Below are 15,543 nucleotides of genomic sequence, written 5' to 3' on the forward strand. Positions count from 1 at the left end.
CCTGGTCATACCTGTGAGCCATTTGGGCTCCTCTGGAAGCTTGGCTGAAAAAACTCCCAGTTATAAGTCCCCACCCACATCCTATCTTGTTAGAATGCAAAAAACAGTCTGTTTCTCACTCCTTGTGAACGTTCAAAGCTTTTCTGGCAGGCTACCAGGGAAGCCCAGATAGCCTACAGGTATGATGACATTGATGAACATTTTACATAGCTGTACAGTTTAAGACAAACTGGAGCTCCTTGACTGTATAGGCTATTTTCTAGAAAAGGTGAACTTTGCCTTTAAAGAGCTTGCTCATAATTCAGTGTTTCTTTTTTTAATCTTTGGACATGTATTTATATTACATTAACCACCTGTTTTCTTTAGATTGATGAGCCCAATTGCCACGGGAACACTGCCCTACACATTGCCTGTTACATGGGTCAGGATGCTGTGGCCAATGAACTAGTCAACTATGGCTCCAATGTCAACCAGCCCAATGAGAAAGGTTTTACCCCTTTGCATTTTGCTGCTGTTTCCACGAATGGGGCTCTGTGTCTGGAGCTGCTAGTAAACAATGGAGCTGATGTCAATTATCAGGTTGGTTTTGCTTCCTTACACCCATCTGAGGTTCAATTTTAGTTTATACTGCACAAAGACTGTTCCATGTGTTTGCATCCAATACGCAATCATTTGATTTTCACAATAAAACTGACCTAGCTTTTCATATACTTTTATGTTAAAGTGGGGTTCCACCCTAAAGTGGAACTTTCTGCTCATCGCTTTTCATTTAGTCCATTATAATAAGTAATTATCAGACTATAGCCACTGTAATCCAGCCCAAATCGCATATTACTTACTGTTTAAAGAAACTTTAAAAAACTTGTTTCCAGGGGTTGGGCAGCGCCATTTTAAAGAGGAAGTAAACCCTGATGAATTTACTTCCTCTTTCATTCCCTGCAAAGGTAAAGCATAATGGACTACTATGCATCGCATAGTAGTCCATTATGTGTCACCTGACACAGGAGCCAGCGATGTCACCGCTGTCCCCTGTAGTCCGGCGCATCCATCTTCTCGGTGGGTCTCGCTGCTCCGCCGCTGTCACTCGGCACCACCGTCATTGTTGTGGCATATTCGCGGTTGACGGTGCCGTGCTCAGTGCACCACCGTGTAGGTTTAGGAGATATTTCTTGGACCTACAGGTAAGCCTTAATCTAGGCTTACCTGTAGGTCAAAGTGTGTTGTAAGGGTTTACAACCACTTTAAGTATTGTTTTCGGAGTCCACAGTGCAGTGTATTTCCGCCCTTACATTGAGCACTTCCTGTACTGTTAAGCAAGCCTTCTTCTCAATCCAGCGTTTTAATGGCAACCCTGCTTCCCTGTTCATAGCTTACTTGTTTATTTCATAGTATTTATTTGTGCTGATGTCTGTTTGCCTTTGTCAGACTTATCAGCTTCAGCTGATAAGACTGCAGTAATGGCCAAGTTTAGACTGTATGTGAGGTCACATGGTGTGTAGGAGGAAGCTGTGATTAGCAGTGTTCAGTGGTGTGTCGTATGAAGTCCTGATAACCGATAGATAAGCACATAGAGAGTGTGCTGTAAATCGGGGGATATCTGGGCATGCTCAGTGACTTCATTCTACAGAACAACAAGGATTACAACAATACTAGGCTTGTAGATATCTCCTTACTTGCTGTGTTCATTAGGGTTTTTTATGCTGATTTACATGGGACAAAGTTGTGGGGGAGGGTTTACAACCACTTTAATAACCAGACCAATTTTCAGCTTTCGGTGCTCTCATATTTTGAATGACAGTTACTCAGTAATGCAACACTGTACCCATATGAAATTTGTGTCCTTTTGTTGTTTTTTTTTTTATTTATTTTTTTTAACACGAATAGAGCTTTCTTTCGGTGGTATTTAATCACCGCTGGGTTTTTTTTTTTTTTTTTTTTTGTGCTATAAAAGAAAAAAGACAGAAAATTATGTTATAAAATTTAGCAGATTAGTAATTTTTTCTTCATACATTTTGGCCAAAATGTATACTACTACATATCTTTGGTAAAAATAAGTACAAATTGGTGGATATTATTTGGTCTTTGTGAAAGTTATAGAGTTCACAAGCTATGGTGCCAATATCTGAAAATTGATCACACCTGAAGGACTGACGGCCTATCTAATTTTTTGAGACCCTAACATGCCGTAAAAGTACAAATACCCCCCAAATGACCCCCTTTTGGAAAGAAGACATTCCAAGGTATTTAGTAAGAGGCATGATGAGTTTTTTGAAGTTGTAATTTTTCCCACAATTCTTTGTTTTTCCTTTTTTTATTTTTTTATTTTTCACAAAATTGTCATATTATCAGGTTATTTCTCACACACAGCAAATGCATACCACAAATTACACCCCAAAACACATTCTGCTATTACTCCAGAGAATGGCGATACCACACTTGTGAGACTTACACAGCGTGGCCACATACAGAGGCCCAACATGCAGGGAGCACCATCAGGCATTCTGCAGCACCCAGGCCAATTCTGACATTTCTCTCCTACATGTAAAAATCATCATTTGCTAGAAAATTACATTTTTGATCACTTTTATTCCTATTACAAGGAATGTAAACATCCCTTGTAATAGGAATATGGCATGACAGGTCCTCTCTACAGTGAGATATGGGGTCAGTAAGACCCAGCATCTCAGCTCTAGGCTGGGAAGCCTGAAATAAAAATAAAAAAATGATTCTGGCTTTGATCGTATTGGCGAGTCGGTAGAAGCACCGGAGGGTGGGGGGGGGGGGGAGGTCCCTTCTCACCTCCTGTAAGAATGATCAAGCAGCGGAACAGCCGCTATGATTGTTCTTATGGTGTAGGGAATCGCCGGCTGAAAAGGCCGATATCTGAATGATGCCTGTAGCTACAGGCATCATTCAGATATCCCCGCACAAATTCAAGAACATCATATGTCGGCCGGCGGGGGAGAAGTGGTTAACCACTTAAGGACCGCCGCATGCCAATGTACGTCATCACAATGGCATGTACAGGCACAAGCACGTACATGTACGTGCTTGCCTTCCAGCGGGTGGGGGGTCCGATCGGACCCCCTCCTGCTGGATGCGGCGGTCCGTTTCGCTTCAGGAGCGATCCAAGATGAGGGGATGGCCAGAAACCAACGGCCATCCCCTCTCGATCGCTTTTGGCGAATGAGAAGCTTCCTCCTGCTGTGTATAGTAAACACAGGCAGGGAGGAAGTGATGTCATTCTCCTCGGGGCGGTCTTATTGACCGGGCTACGAGGAGAAGACAGAAAGTAAGTGTGCACCAACACTACACTGACATGTAGGCACACACAGGCACACAAACCCCCCCCAGTCACAGTGTCACTGATTGCAGTGATCATTTATTTACTGATCACTGCATTTAGTGTCAGTTGTAAAAGTAAAAACTGTCAGGTCAGTTAGTGTTAGGTCCAGGCTAGCCCCCTACCACCTCCCAATAAAGGTTTAACCCCCTGATTGCCCCTAGAGTTAACCCTTTCACCCCCTTTTGCCAGTGTCACTAAGCGATCATTTTTCTGATCGCTGCATTAGTGTCACTAGGTAGCTAGTTATTTTTTTAGGTTCACAGCCAGGTTTTTATAGCGCTAGGTACCCCCATATACTACCCAATAATGGTTTTAACCCCCTGATTGCCCCTAGTTAACCCTTTCGCCAGCGATCACAGTATAAGTGTCACTGGTGACGCTGATTAGCCAGTTAGTTATTTAGGTTCCCCGTCAGGTTTTTATATAGCGCCAGGGACCCCCATATACTACCTAATAAAAAATTTGAACCCCCTGATTGCCCCTAGTTAACCCTTTCACCAGTGATCACCGTATAAGTGTTACGGGTGACTCTGGTTAGTTTGCTTTTTATAGCATCAGGGCACCCACCATTTATTACCCAATAAAGGTTTAACCCCCTGATCACCCGGCGGGTGATATCAATTAGGTTTTAGGGTCAGGGTCTGCGTCGCCCCAGGCAGCGCTAGGTTAGTGCCAGTACCGCTAACACCCACGTGCAAAGCATAAACCTCCCGTAGTGGTATAGAATCTGAACCGATCAATATCTGATCTGATCAGATTTATACAGCAGTTTAGGGTTCCAAAAAAACGCATTGTTAGCGGGATCAGCCCAGATACCTGCTAGCACCTGCGTTTTGCCCCTCCGCCCAGCCCACCCAAGTGCAGTATCGATCGATCACTGTCACTTACAAAACACTAAACACATAACTGCAGCGTTCGCAGAGTCAGGCCTGATCCCTGCGATCGCTAACGTTTTTTTTTGGTAGCGTTTTATATTTAAATCCGGAAGGCAGTGCTTGGTTTTCGGGGTCCCGTACGTGGCTAGGCTCCCAAAAAGTCCCCCACGTGGTATCCCCGTACTCGGGAGAAGCAGCAGAATTTATTTTGGGTTGTAATTTGACTTATGCCCATAGCATGTGTGAGCAATATATTATTTAGTGACAACTTTGTGCAAAAAAAAATTTTTTTAAATATTCCTGCAACTTGTGGCAAAATATAAAATATTTAATGGACTCAACATGCCTCTCAGTAAATAGCTTGGAGTGTCTACTTTCCAAAATTGGGTCATTTGGGGGGGTTTTGTGCTATTTTGGCATTTTATGGCCTTCGAAACTGTGATAGGTAGTGAGGAGTGAAATTTGCACCCTTAGAAACCCTGAAGGCAGTGATTGGTTTTCGGGGTGCCGTACGCAGCTAGACTCCCAAAAAGTCCCACATATGTGGTATCCCCATACTCAGGAGAAGCAGCAGAATATATTTTTGGGTGCAATTCCACATATAACTATGGCATGTGTGAGCAATATATCATTTAGTGACAACTTTTTGTAAACTTAATTTTTTATTTTTTTGTCATTCAATCACTTGGGACAAAAAAAAAATATTCAATGGCCCCTCAGCAATTTCCTTGGAGTGTCTACTTTCCAAAATGGGGTCATTTGGGGGGGGTTTGTACTGCCCTGCCATTTTAGCACCTCAAGAAATGAGATAGGCAGTCGTAAATTAAAAGCTGTGTAAATTCCAGAAAATGTACTCTAGTTTGTAGACGCTATAACTTTTGCGCAAACCAATAAATATACGCTTATTGACATTTTTTTTTACTAAAGACATGTTGCTGAATAAATTTTGCCCTAAATGTATGATTAAAATTGAGTTTATTCGATTTTTCTTATAACAAAAAGTAGAAAATATCTTTTATTTTCTCTAAATTTTCAGTCTTTTTCCATTTATATCGCAAAAAATAAAAATCGCAGAGGCAATCAAATACCATCAAAAGAAAGCTCTATTTGTGGGAGGTAAAGGATGCAAATTTCGTTTGGGTACAACATTGCATGTCCGCGCAATTACCAGTTAAAGCAGTGCAGTGCGAAATTGTAAAAAGACCTCTGGTCCTTGGGCTGAAAATTGGTCCGGGGCTGAAGTGGTTAAAATGCTTTTTTTTTTTTTTTTTTTTTAACACAAAGTTGTCCATTTATACAATATTTCTAACACATAGCATGTACATACCAAAAATGACACCCCAAAATAGATTCTCCTACTCCTGAGTACAGCGATACCACATGTGTGAGACTTCCACAGCCTGGCCACATACAGAGACTGAGTACAGCCAAGCATGGCAGGGTATCACCGAGTATGGCCGGGTATTGCAGGGTATCACCGAGTATGGCTGGGTATGGCAATTTATGGCAGAGTATTGGCAGGGAATTGAGGGGTTAATTGTCGGTGAGCAGCAATGTGGGCACTGCAGATCCAGCCCACAGCGCTGCTGACACCGATCTCTTACCCCTCCGCTGTACCGATCGGTACAGAGAGGGGAGGGATGACGCCGTTTTTTTTTTACAAGTGATCGCTCTGTCGTTTGACGGAGCAATCACTTGGTAAACGGGCGCGATGAGCCGTGATACGACAGGTCCTGTGGACCCGGCGGTCACGGATGCTCTCGAGTGCGCGCGCGAGCGGAATTTTGGGAGGACGTCATATGACAGCCTCTCAGAGTTAAGCAACCGCACCTGTAGACGTCATTCGGCTATGGGGTGGTTAAGTGGTTAAAGAGGAGGGCCGGTTTTGAAAAAAAAAATGTAAGTCAGCAGCTGCAAGCACTGTAGCTGCTGTCTTTTTTTTTTTTTAAATAAGCACACTTACCTGTCCAGGGCACCCGCGATGTCGGCCGCCCGAGGCTGACCCGTCCCTCGGTCTCGGGTCCCGGCGCCGCCATTTTGGGTAAGGGAAACAGGCAGTGGAGCCTTGCGGCTTCACTGCCCGTTTCCTACTGCGCAAGCGCGAGTTGCGCAGCGCTTTGTGAATGGGATGCGCTGTGTTATGGGACACACAGTTCCCAGAACCCAGCACGACCCATTACCCAGAAGACGCCGCACGGAGGAGAGAAGAAAGAAGATCTCCGGAGGAGGAAGCGGCAGATTAGGATGATGTGCCTAGCAACAGGCATTTCTGGTAGGTAAGTAAAAAAAAAAAAAATTTTTTTTTCATTTTTTTTTTTTTAAATGCTTTTTTTCTAATTTTTTATGTATTTTCTTTTTTCAGGGTGGCCCTCCACTTTAAGTACAGTATATGCAATTTGTAATGTCACACTTGCTAGTATTTTTAAAGAATTTACAGTTCTCTCCAACACTGCTTTTATCTTCCTTTTGCACTGTTGAGGCATAATTCAGGGTCGGTATGTACTTGTTGGTCCATTGACGATACAGTCATACTTTTTTCTTTTATGTCATAAACTTCCTTTTGTTCCCTGTATAATGCACAACATTATAACTAAGAGTTATGCATTAATTGTCCTTACTGGCAGTTTTATAAAATTGTAGCCCAGAAGTCTCCATTGTTAGCAGTTTTGAAAATTAAATGGCTGTGCATCATTGTCTGATACAAATTCTTATAAGTAGACGTGATCTCAATGTCACTTAGCCACTGAGTACCATTTTTGGGATCATGGAATAGAATATTCTCGTAGGAATGCTGTTGTAATGTGGAGAGCTGACCCATTATAAGGAGGATTATTTTGGTGTGATCTACGATCTGATTATAACGCTCCAACTTATATACCCTCTGGTAAGCGCACTCACTATATGGTGACGGGCACTTGTGCGCATTTGAGTGTGTTCAATCACTGTGGTGTCTCCATTTAAGAATATAATTGCCGATCATATGGACTTATTCATGAACTTTCTATGAACGGATTTTTTTGAATTGTTATTTTTCATGTATTTTTTGATTTTTATGCACTTGAAGTGTTTGGATTGTATTAACTATTTGCATATTAATTATCTATATTTTATTTATATAGAATTTTATTTCTTTTTTAGAATTGGTTAGAGGGTTGGCGCAGCTTTTTGTATTTTTGCATTAAATTCTTATAAGTGCTTTTCCTCTGAATTTAATAATTCCATAATAATTTCAGGTTTGCTAACAAATACAACGCAATGTAGGACATTAATCAGCACTGAAGCAGGCACAATTTAGAGCGGCTGTAGATGGCAACCAATCCGCTTCTATTTTACACTTCAGTTAAGATTTGAAAATGTAGCATAGACACTGGTTTCCATGCACAGCTGCTCCGAGGTTTGATAAATTCCTCTCAATGTATGCTAGCAGTTTTTGGAAATGGTTTGGTATTGTATGACTGTTACCAGCATTACACTGGTGTTTTTAGTTAGCCAAGTTTTGTTCTAGATGATATCGAACACAGCTCTGCTGCAGCATTCTCCCACTCACCTAACTGTAATTACCACTGCTTCCTGAATGGCTCATTCAAGAAGTAGCAGCCACTCCTATAATTCAATCTCCACAGTCCAAATGTTAAGTGTTCCCCAAGTCTGGTTCCTTTTATGGGGTGGGTAGTGCCCTTTTTATGTAATCCCCAAAAGGTTGTTGGCAGGAATGCTGTTTTCTCTGCATCAGAGGGAATGGCTTCTGATGACAGGGGTGTACTCACTTGTGAGATACTGTACTTCTCTTTAATGGCAGCTGCAAATCTGACTCATCTCCTAAGTGAAAATGTCCAATGGGCCCAAAGTGTCAATATTTTGTGTGGCCACCATTATTTTCTAGCACTGCCTTAATCCTCTTGGGCATTGAGTTCACCAGAGATTCACAGGTTGCCACTGGAGTCCTCTTTTCTTTTCCTCCATGACGACATCACGGAGCTGGTGGATTTTGGAGACCTTGTGCTCCTCCACCTTCCATTTGAGGGTGCCCTACATGTGCTCAATAGAGTTTTGGTCTGGAGACATTCTTGCCCTTCACCTTTACTGTCAGCTTCTTTAGTAAGGCAGTGGTCATCTTGAAAATGTGTTTGGGGTTATCATCCTGTTGTAATACTGCCCTGCTGCCCAGACTACAAAGGGAGGGGATCGTGCTCTGCTTCATTATGTGTTGGCATTCGTGGTTACCCTCAATGAACTGTAGGTCCCCATTGCCGGCAGCACTCGCGCAGCCCCAGACCATGACACTCCCACCACCAAGCTTGACTGTAGGCAAGACACACTTGTCTTTGTACTCTTCACCAGTTTACCGCCACACACACTTGACACCATCTGAACCAAATAAGTTCACCTTGGTCTCATCAGACCGCAGGGAATGGTTCCAGTAATCCATGTCCTTAGTCTGCTTGTCTTCAGCAAACTGTGTTTTTTTTGTGCATCATCTTTAGAAGAGGCTTCCTTCTGGGATAACAGCCATGCAAACTATTTTGATGCAGTGTACGTCGTATGGTCCGAGCACTGGCATGCTGACACCCTCACCCATTCAACCTCTGCAACAATGCTGGCAGCACTCATACATCTATTTCCCAAAGACAACCTCTGGCTGTGAAGCTGGCCATGTGCACTCCATTTCTTTGGTTGGCCCTGGCAAGGCCTGTTCTGAGTGGAACCTGTTCTGGTAAACGGCTATATGGTCTTGGCCACCATGCTGCAGCTCAGTTTTAGAGTTTTGGCAACCGTCTTATAGCCTAGGCCCTCTTTCTGTAGAGCAACAATTCTTTTTTTCAGATCCTCAGTTATTTGCCATGAGGTGCCATGTTGGACTTCGAATGACCAGTAGGAGCGAGAGCAATAACACCAAATTTAACACGCCTGCTCCCAATTCCCACCTGAGACCTTGTAACACTAACAAGTCACATGACACCGGGGATGGAATATGGCTAATTGTGCACAATTTGGACATTTTCACTTGGGTGTACTCCCTTTTTTGTTGCCAGTGGTTTAGACATTAATGGTTGTACGTTGAGTTATTTTGTGAGGACAGCAAATTTACACTTATACAAGCTGTACACTCACTACTTTACATTGTAGCAACGTGTAGTTTTTTCAGTGTTGTCACATGAAAACATGTAATAAAATATTTACAAAAATGTGAGAGGTGTACTCACTCTTGTGAGATACTGTATGTGCTTTTGTTTGTGTTTTTTTTTTTTTTTTTTTTTGATTCTTGCCTAGGTAGATGCAGCATTAATCCGAGGCTGCATCTGTCCCCCCACTGTCTCTAAGGGTGAGAACTGAGCCATCCAACACCGCTGATCACTAAGTTGTCCCTGCCAGTCATTCACCATTGTCTGCTCTGACCCCCCCCCCCCCCCCCCATTCACTGGAGCGCTGGGCTGTGGAGGGGGTGGGAGCAGCTGGCCTTGGCTCCGAGGCTCCTCGTGGCTCCCGGCCATATGGTTGTAATCTTTTCCCAATCTGGACCGATGTAGACTGAAAACCAGTCACAGTGGTGCAGGATGAACTGCACTCCCGTGATCCACAGGAGAAGGCCACTGGTGTGTGAGGCTACTGGTGTTTTGATTAATCTTAACTGTTTTATTTCTTCAACTACAAGCTACCATTTAAGTGATGGTCTTGGTTTTCTTAGAAGACCTAGTATAAGCTATAATTTCCCTTTTAACTTTTATCCTTTGTGTTTGCAGAGTAAAGAAGGAAAGAGCCCTTTGCACATGGCTGCCATACATGGAAGGTTTACACGTTCCCAGATTCTAATTCAGAATGGTGTGTTTCTTTTCCTCTACCCAGCCATCTGTTCTAATGTGACAAAGCCTTTTTTTCATGACTGTCTTACATGTTCTCTGCAGGTGGTGAAATTGACTGTGCTGATAAATATGGCAATACTCCTCTGCATGTTGCTGCTAGATATGGGCATGAGCTGCTAATTAGTACTCTGATGACAAATGGTGCTGACACTGCAAGGTGAGGTTTCACAACGTATACAGATCGGTTACAATATGATGCTTTCCACAGCTTTGTGTATTGTTTTTTGTGGTGCACTTTACAGGTTCAGAGCTGTGACACAGCCCCAGGTGTGACCCTGCCTCTGAAGACTTAGAGGCCAAAGCTAGTCAGACTGAAGGTCTCTGCCACTGCTGGTTTTCAATGCATTAAGGGCTAAGGCTGGGAGACCAAACATGAATGGCATCCACTGGGTAGAGTGCCACGCTCTTTCCCATCATTCAGCTTGGAGAAGGCACCATCCCGCTGCGGTTCCTGCTTGTGAAACAGCATATGGATCTTTGGTCAGTTTCCATTGCCTGTCAACAGAGACCTAGTCATCTCCAGCTGCTCGGGTTTGTGACTACTTGAGGCCTTGCTTAACATTGGGCCTTGTGTTCCCAGCTGAGCAGATGCAACATGTCTTCACTAAGACAACAAAGAAGTCCCACTTCCAAAGGGGACCTCAGCCCATACTCCCCTAGTGGATTATAAGGGCTTTAATTTGGCATCTCTAGAAGGAACTGATGCCTGTGATCTTAACTCTGGGGACACCTGTTATAGGGCCGTCACCATTGTTTCCCCTACCTCTGTAGAGTGAGTAATAAGGTCCCACTCATTTACTTGGAGTGGGTGGCATGTTGGATTGAGATCAGGCTCAGATAAGTATAAGTGGGGCTGACAGGAAGAGCTGCACACAATTTTTCTTTTTTTTTTTTAAGTTTAATGCTTTCTCTACATAAGGGTTTAAAAACCTTCTTCCTTTAGCACCACTTTTAAAGTGGTTCTATAATGTGTACCTGTCTTTGTCCAGAACGCCAAGTGTCACTTCTCTCTGCTGCCTGATTCCTCTGTCTGCATGAGTCACTACTGACAGGTTTTCCTGACACCAAGAGGTATGAAGGTGACAGGGGAGGGAGCTCCAGCACACAGCCTATAATTGATAGCCTCGGCTCTGTTCCTGTGGGGGGGGGTCCTTTCCCTCCCATCAGACAGGTCTCTGCAGAGTGTAACTTCAGCTCCCTGCCCCCTGGTACCTGAAAGCTTAGTGAAGCTTATATAAAGTCTGCATTTTTAATTGATGTATAGAAGAGAAGACTGCAGATGAAGAGATACAACGTATGTAGGCACATTTGTTTTATCTCGGTGTACCACCTGAGGCAAATCACTTCACTGAGTTTATGTAAAGGTTTACGACCACTTTTAGAACTCTGAAGAGACAGGTTTTGGCCTTGTGCATCCTCTTTTGCTGCCTCCTGTAAACTTTCTCTTCAAGGTGTATCTCGCGTTAAAGTGGATAACTCATATTAACCACTTGGCGCCCACACTACGTCTATTGACGTCATGGGCTTTCAGTGGTTATATCTAAATGATGCCTGAGGCCACAGACATCATTCAGATATTGCCGTTTTCAGCCGGCGATTCCCTGCACCATAAGGATGATCATAGCGGCTGTTCCGCGGCTTGATCGCCCCCTCCCGCCGCCCTCCGGTGCTTCTACCGACTCACCGCTTCCATCGGTGAGTCGGTCACAGGATCCGCCAGCCCCAGCAAGTAACCATAGAGATTTCCGGTGGACTAGATTGTCCCCGGAGTCTCTATGATCGTTCGGAGGCCGGGCGCGATGTTATGACATCACGCCCGGCCTCGGTATTCAAATTAACGGCGCCGATCTGGCTAGGAAGCCAGGATCTTTTTTTTTTTTTTTTTTTATTTTATTCTTGCCAGCCTAGAGGTGAGATATGGGGTCTTATTGACCCCATATCTCACTGTAAATATGTCTGATCATGCCATATTCCTATTACAAGGGATGTTTACATTCCTTGTAATAGGAATAAAAGTCATCAATTTATTTATTTATTTATTTTTTAAGTGTAAAACTAAAAAAATAAAATTAACAATAAAAAAAAAATAAAAAAATTTAAAGCGCCCCTGTCCCCGTGAGCTCGCACACAGAAGTGAACGCATACGTAAGTCCCGCCCACATATGAAAACGGTGTTCACATGTGAGGTATCGCCGCGAACGTTGGAGCGAGAGCAATAATTCTAGCCCTAGACCTCCTCTGTAACCCAAAATATGTAACCAGTAAAAAAAATGGAAGCGTTGCCTATGGGGATTTTTAAATACCAAAGTTTGGCGCCATTCCACGAGTGCGTTCAATTTTGAAGCGTGACATGTTGGGTATCTATTTACTCGGCGTATCCCCCTCTTTCACATTATGCAAAAAAAATTGGGCTAACTTTACTGTTTTTTTTTTTTAAAGCATTAAACAGTTTTTTTTCTTAAAAAAAACATGTTCGAAAAATTGCTGCGCAAATACCGTGTGAGATAAAAAGTTGCAACGAGCGCCATTTTATTCTCTAGGGTCTTTGCTAAAAAAAACATATATAATGTTTGGGGGTTCTATGTAATTTTCTAGCAAAAAAAATTAGGAATTTTACATGTAGGAGAGAAAGGTCAGAATTGGCCTGGATGCAAAGTGGTTAAAGAGGAAGTAAACCCTGATGAGTTTACTTCCTCTTTTTTTCCCTGCAAAGGTAAAGCATAATGGACTACTATGCATCGCATAGTAGCTCATTATGTGTGACTTACCTGACACAGGAGCCAGCGAAGTCGCCGCTGTCCCCTGTAGTCCGCCGCATCCATCTTGCTGGTGGCGTCTCACAGCTCCGACGAATCACAGCGGCGAAGCCGCGATGACGTCACTCCCGCGCATGCGCACGGGAGTCGCGTCTCGCAGCTCCGCCGCTGCCATTCGGCGAAGCCGCGATGACGTCACTCCCGCGCATGTGCACGGGAGTCGACAAATTAGGCAAATCCATTCTTGGACTTGCCGCATTTAGTGCGCCTGCGCGCCGCTGTCTACGGCGCATGCGCCGTAGACAGCGGTGCCCATTTTCGGGCAAATATCTCCTAAACCATATAGGTTTAGGAGATATTGCTTGGACCTACAGGTAAGCCTTAATCTAGGCTTACCTGTAGGTCAAAGTGGTTTGAAAGGGTTTACTTCCTCTTTAAAGGTAATTTCAAGGTGTATGTCATGTTAAAGGTAATTTTATCTTTTATTTTTTTTATTTTTATTTTTTTCAGTAGGAAAAATGTTTTATTTGAATATTAATTAAAATATATTGTGTTGCATGCATCCTGTTCAAGTAGTCATCTTAGGCTTTCTGACTTTTACAGACGTGGAGTTCATGGCATGTTCCCCCTGCACTTAGCTGTTCTTTATGGGTTCTCGGACTGTTGCCGTAAGCTACTTTCCTCAGGTAAGTGACTTTTTGTAAAAAAAATTTTTTTAAAAAAATGCAGTGTGTCACTGTTATGATTTATTTTTGCTATTCTGAAATTGGTGTGGTGATTGTAAATTTCTATTTCTATTTGCCTATGTAGGGCAATGCAAAAGGTTCCACTAATGCCCCCCCCCCCCTCTGCACAGCATTTGCTTGACTTTTATTTTTCTCACACAGCTTCTTTGAACCAGTACTATTAAGGCCTTCTGTAAGCTCTTTACAAAGCTCACATAGGGCGAGAAGGTTATGGATTCCTCTTGTGATTCTGTGTGAGCATACTTGGCTAATCACTAGGGGTTTTGATTTGTGTTTTTTTTTTTTATTTTTTTTTTTTTTTCGACAAACCTTTTAGGTTTTAATTCTTTATGGAGTATTTTTTATATTCTCTAACAATTACTCTTCCTTTTTTCAGGTCAGTTGTACAGTATAGTGGCCTCACTGAGCAATGAACATGTGCTTTCTGCCGGCTTTGATATCAACACGCCTGACAACCTCGGGAGGACTTGTCTCCATGCTGCTGCTTCAGGAGGGTGAGCCACTGGTGGAATGTTGCCCCAGCTACTTTATTAACTTTTATTGATGTTTTATGAATTACTTAGTAATTGTTTATATAAACGGCACAGTTCTGTATGCCAGTGTTTACCAAACTTCTTTCAGTCAAGCCACCCTTTTAAAATGATGTTGAGGCACCCTATTCTAAAATGTAAAAAAAAAAATAATAATAATAATGTTTGGATACAGCACCTTTAATCTTGACCTTTAGTTATATCGCCACCTCAGGAGAGAACTAGGCAGAACACATAAAAACAGCAAAGCTGTACAGTACTGCCCATGATGGCAGTCCTACTGGCTATAACACCTCACTCTGCTTCCAGCAGCTCAGTTTTTTTTTCTGCCTAGTCTAGAAGGGCCTGGCTCCCTGTGGGGACCAATAGTGCTTGGAATTTTTTCTTTCTCTGCTGTTGTTTTTTTTTTTTTTTTTTTTTTTTTTTATTCCTGTGATCTACAATCAACAGCCGGGCTGGGTTACTGGCTGGATAATATAGATCCCTAGCCTGGCCATTGAGCGTGCGCTGGGTCGGCCACAACATGCCCCATCTGGTCCAGGGGTGGCCGGTGAGCTATATGTTCCGGGGCACACACATGACCGGGCTTCTGCTGTCCGCGTCACAGTGTGCTGTGGCCGACAGCCAACTCGTACTACTCGGGTGATGTGTCTGTTCATGGAATGCGTCCAGCAGTCCCAGCAGGAGGGGTAAGTACGGTTCCACCTGTTTGGATGGAGCAGCTGGGCATTCCCTGGAAGGTCGACTAGGGGTCTCTCCCTGTCCTTTTTCCATCCTCCCCATGCTAAGGGGCCGCTGTGTGACTGGGCATAGGGGGTGCGGAGCAGGTACCTGGCGGGGGGGTCCTCTGGGTCCTGGCAGGGGGCTGCGGTGGGTGGTCCGCTGTTTTTTTTTTTTTTTTTTTTTTTTTTCCTATTTCAGTGCCGTCCTTTGGGTGTCTGTGCTGCATGTGGGGACTGGCCGCCATGGGAGTGTGACCATTTTCTTGTAGCCGCAGCCATGTGCTTACCTGCGGCCATTTTCCTGGAGGTTGTGGGTGCTTTTGCTGAGGAGGCTGGTGGCCATTTTTGAGTAGCCTCAGAACTGTTATACTCTAGTGCTGGGTGCTGGTAAAACCTAGGAACAGTGCTAATTTGACTCAGGACACCTTGTGGCAGGCAGAGAGGATAGCGAACGGTGGCAGTACCTGGGTCAGGGTGGTGAGTCCTGCGGGGGGCCCCCTCAGTCTGTGGCAGCTAGGAGGGTGGCCTTTTTTTGTGACTTGCCTTTGGTCCCCAAGAGTGACGGGAGAGAGTGGACCAGCATGGCGTCAGAAGCTGGCGCTTCTTCCCCAGATATCCCTATTATTATAGCAACGTTTCCCCTGCATCTGCGGTGCCTATGGACGCTCAGTCAGCAGTCCTGGAATCTTTTGTTGCCAGGGTAGAGG

At 43.8% G+C, this 15,543-nt stretch overlaps 1 protein-coding gene across 3 annotated transcripts in view; it reads left to right on the forward strand.

The window, feature by feature from the left end:
• The window catches only part of ANKRD52 (ankyrin repeat domain 52), a 232,663-nt gene that overhangs the window by 109,888 nt on the left and 107,232 nt on the right, over nt 1–15,543 (forward strand). For all 3 annotated transcript variants that reach the window (XM_077483380.1, XM_077483382.1, XM_077483383.1), the window contains exons 8-12: nt 367–579; nt 9,963–10,041; nt 10,125–10,239; nt 13,442–13,524; nt 13,961–14,078. In XM_077483380.1, coding sequence (XP_077339506.1) covers nt 367–579; nt 9,963–10,041; nt 10,125–10,239; nt 13,442–13,524; nt 13,961–14,078 — 608 coding nt within the window. The remainder of the gene's footprint in view (nt 1–366; nt 580–9,962; nt 10,042–10,124; nt 10,240–13,441; nt 13,525–13,960; nt 14,079–15,543) is intronic.

Source organism: Lithobates pipiens, unplaced genomic scaffold (assembly GCF_037356315.1).
Source record: "Lithobates pipiens isolate NorthernLeopardFrog02 unplaced genomic scaffold, aLitPip1_a1.2 Scaffold_16, whole genome shotgun sequence".
NCBI classification, from domain to species: domain Eukaryota; kingdom Metazoa; phylum Chordata; class Amphibia; order Anura; family Ranidae; genus Lithobates; species Lithobates pipiens.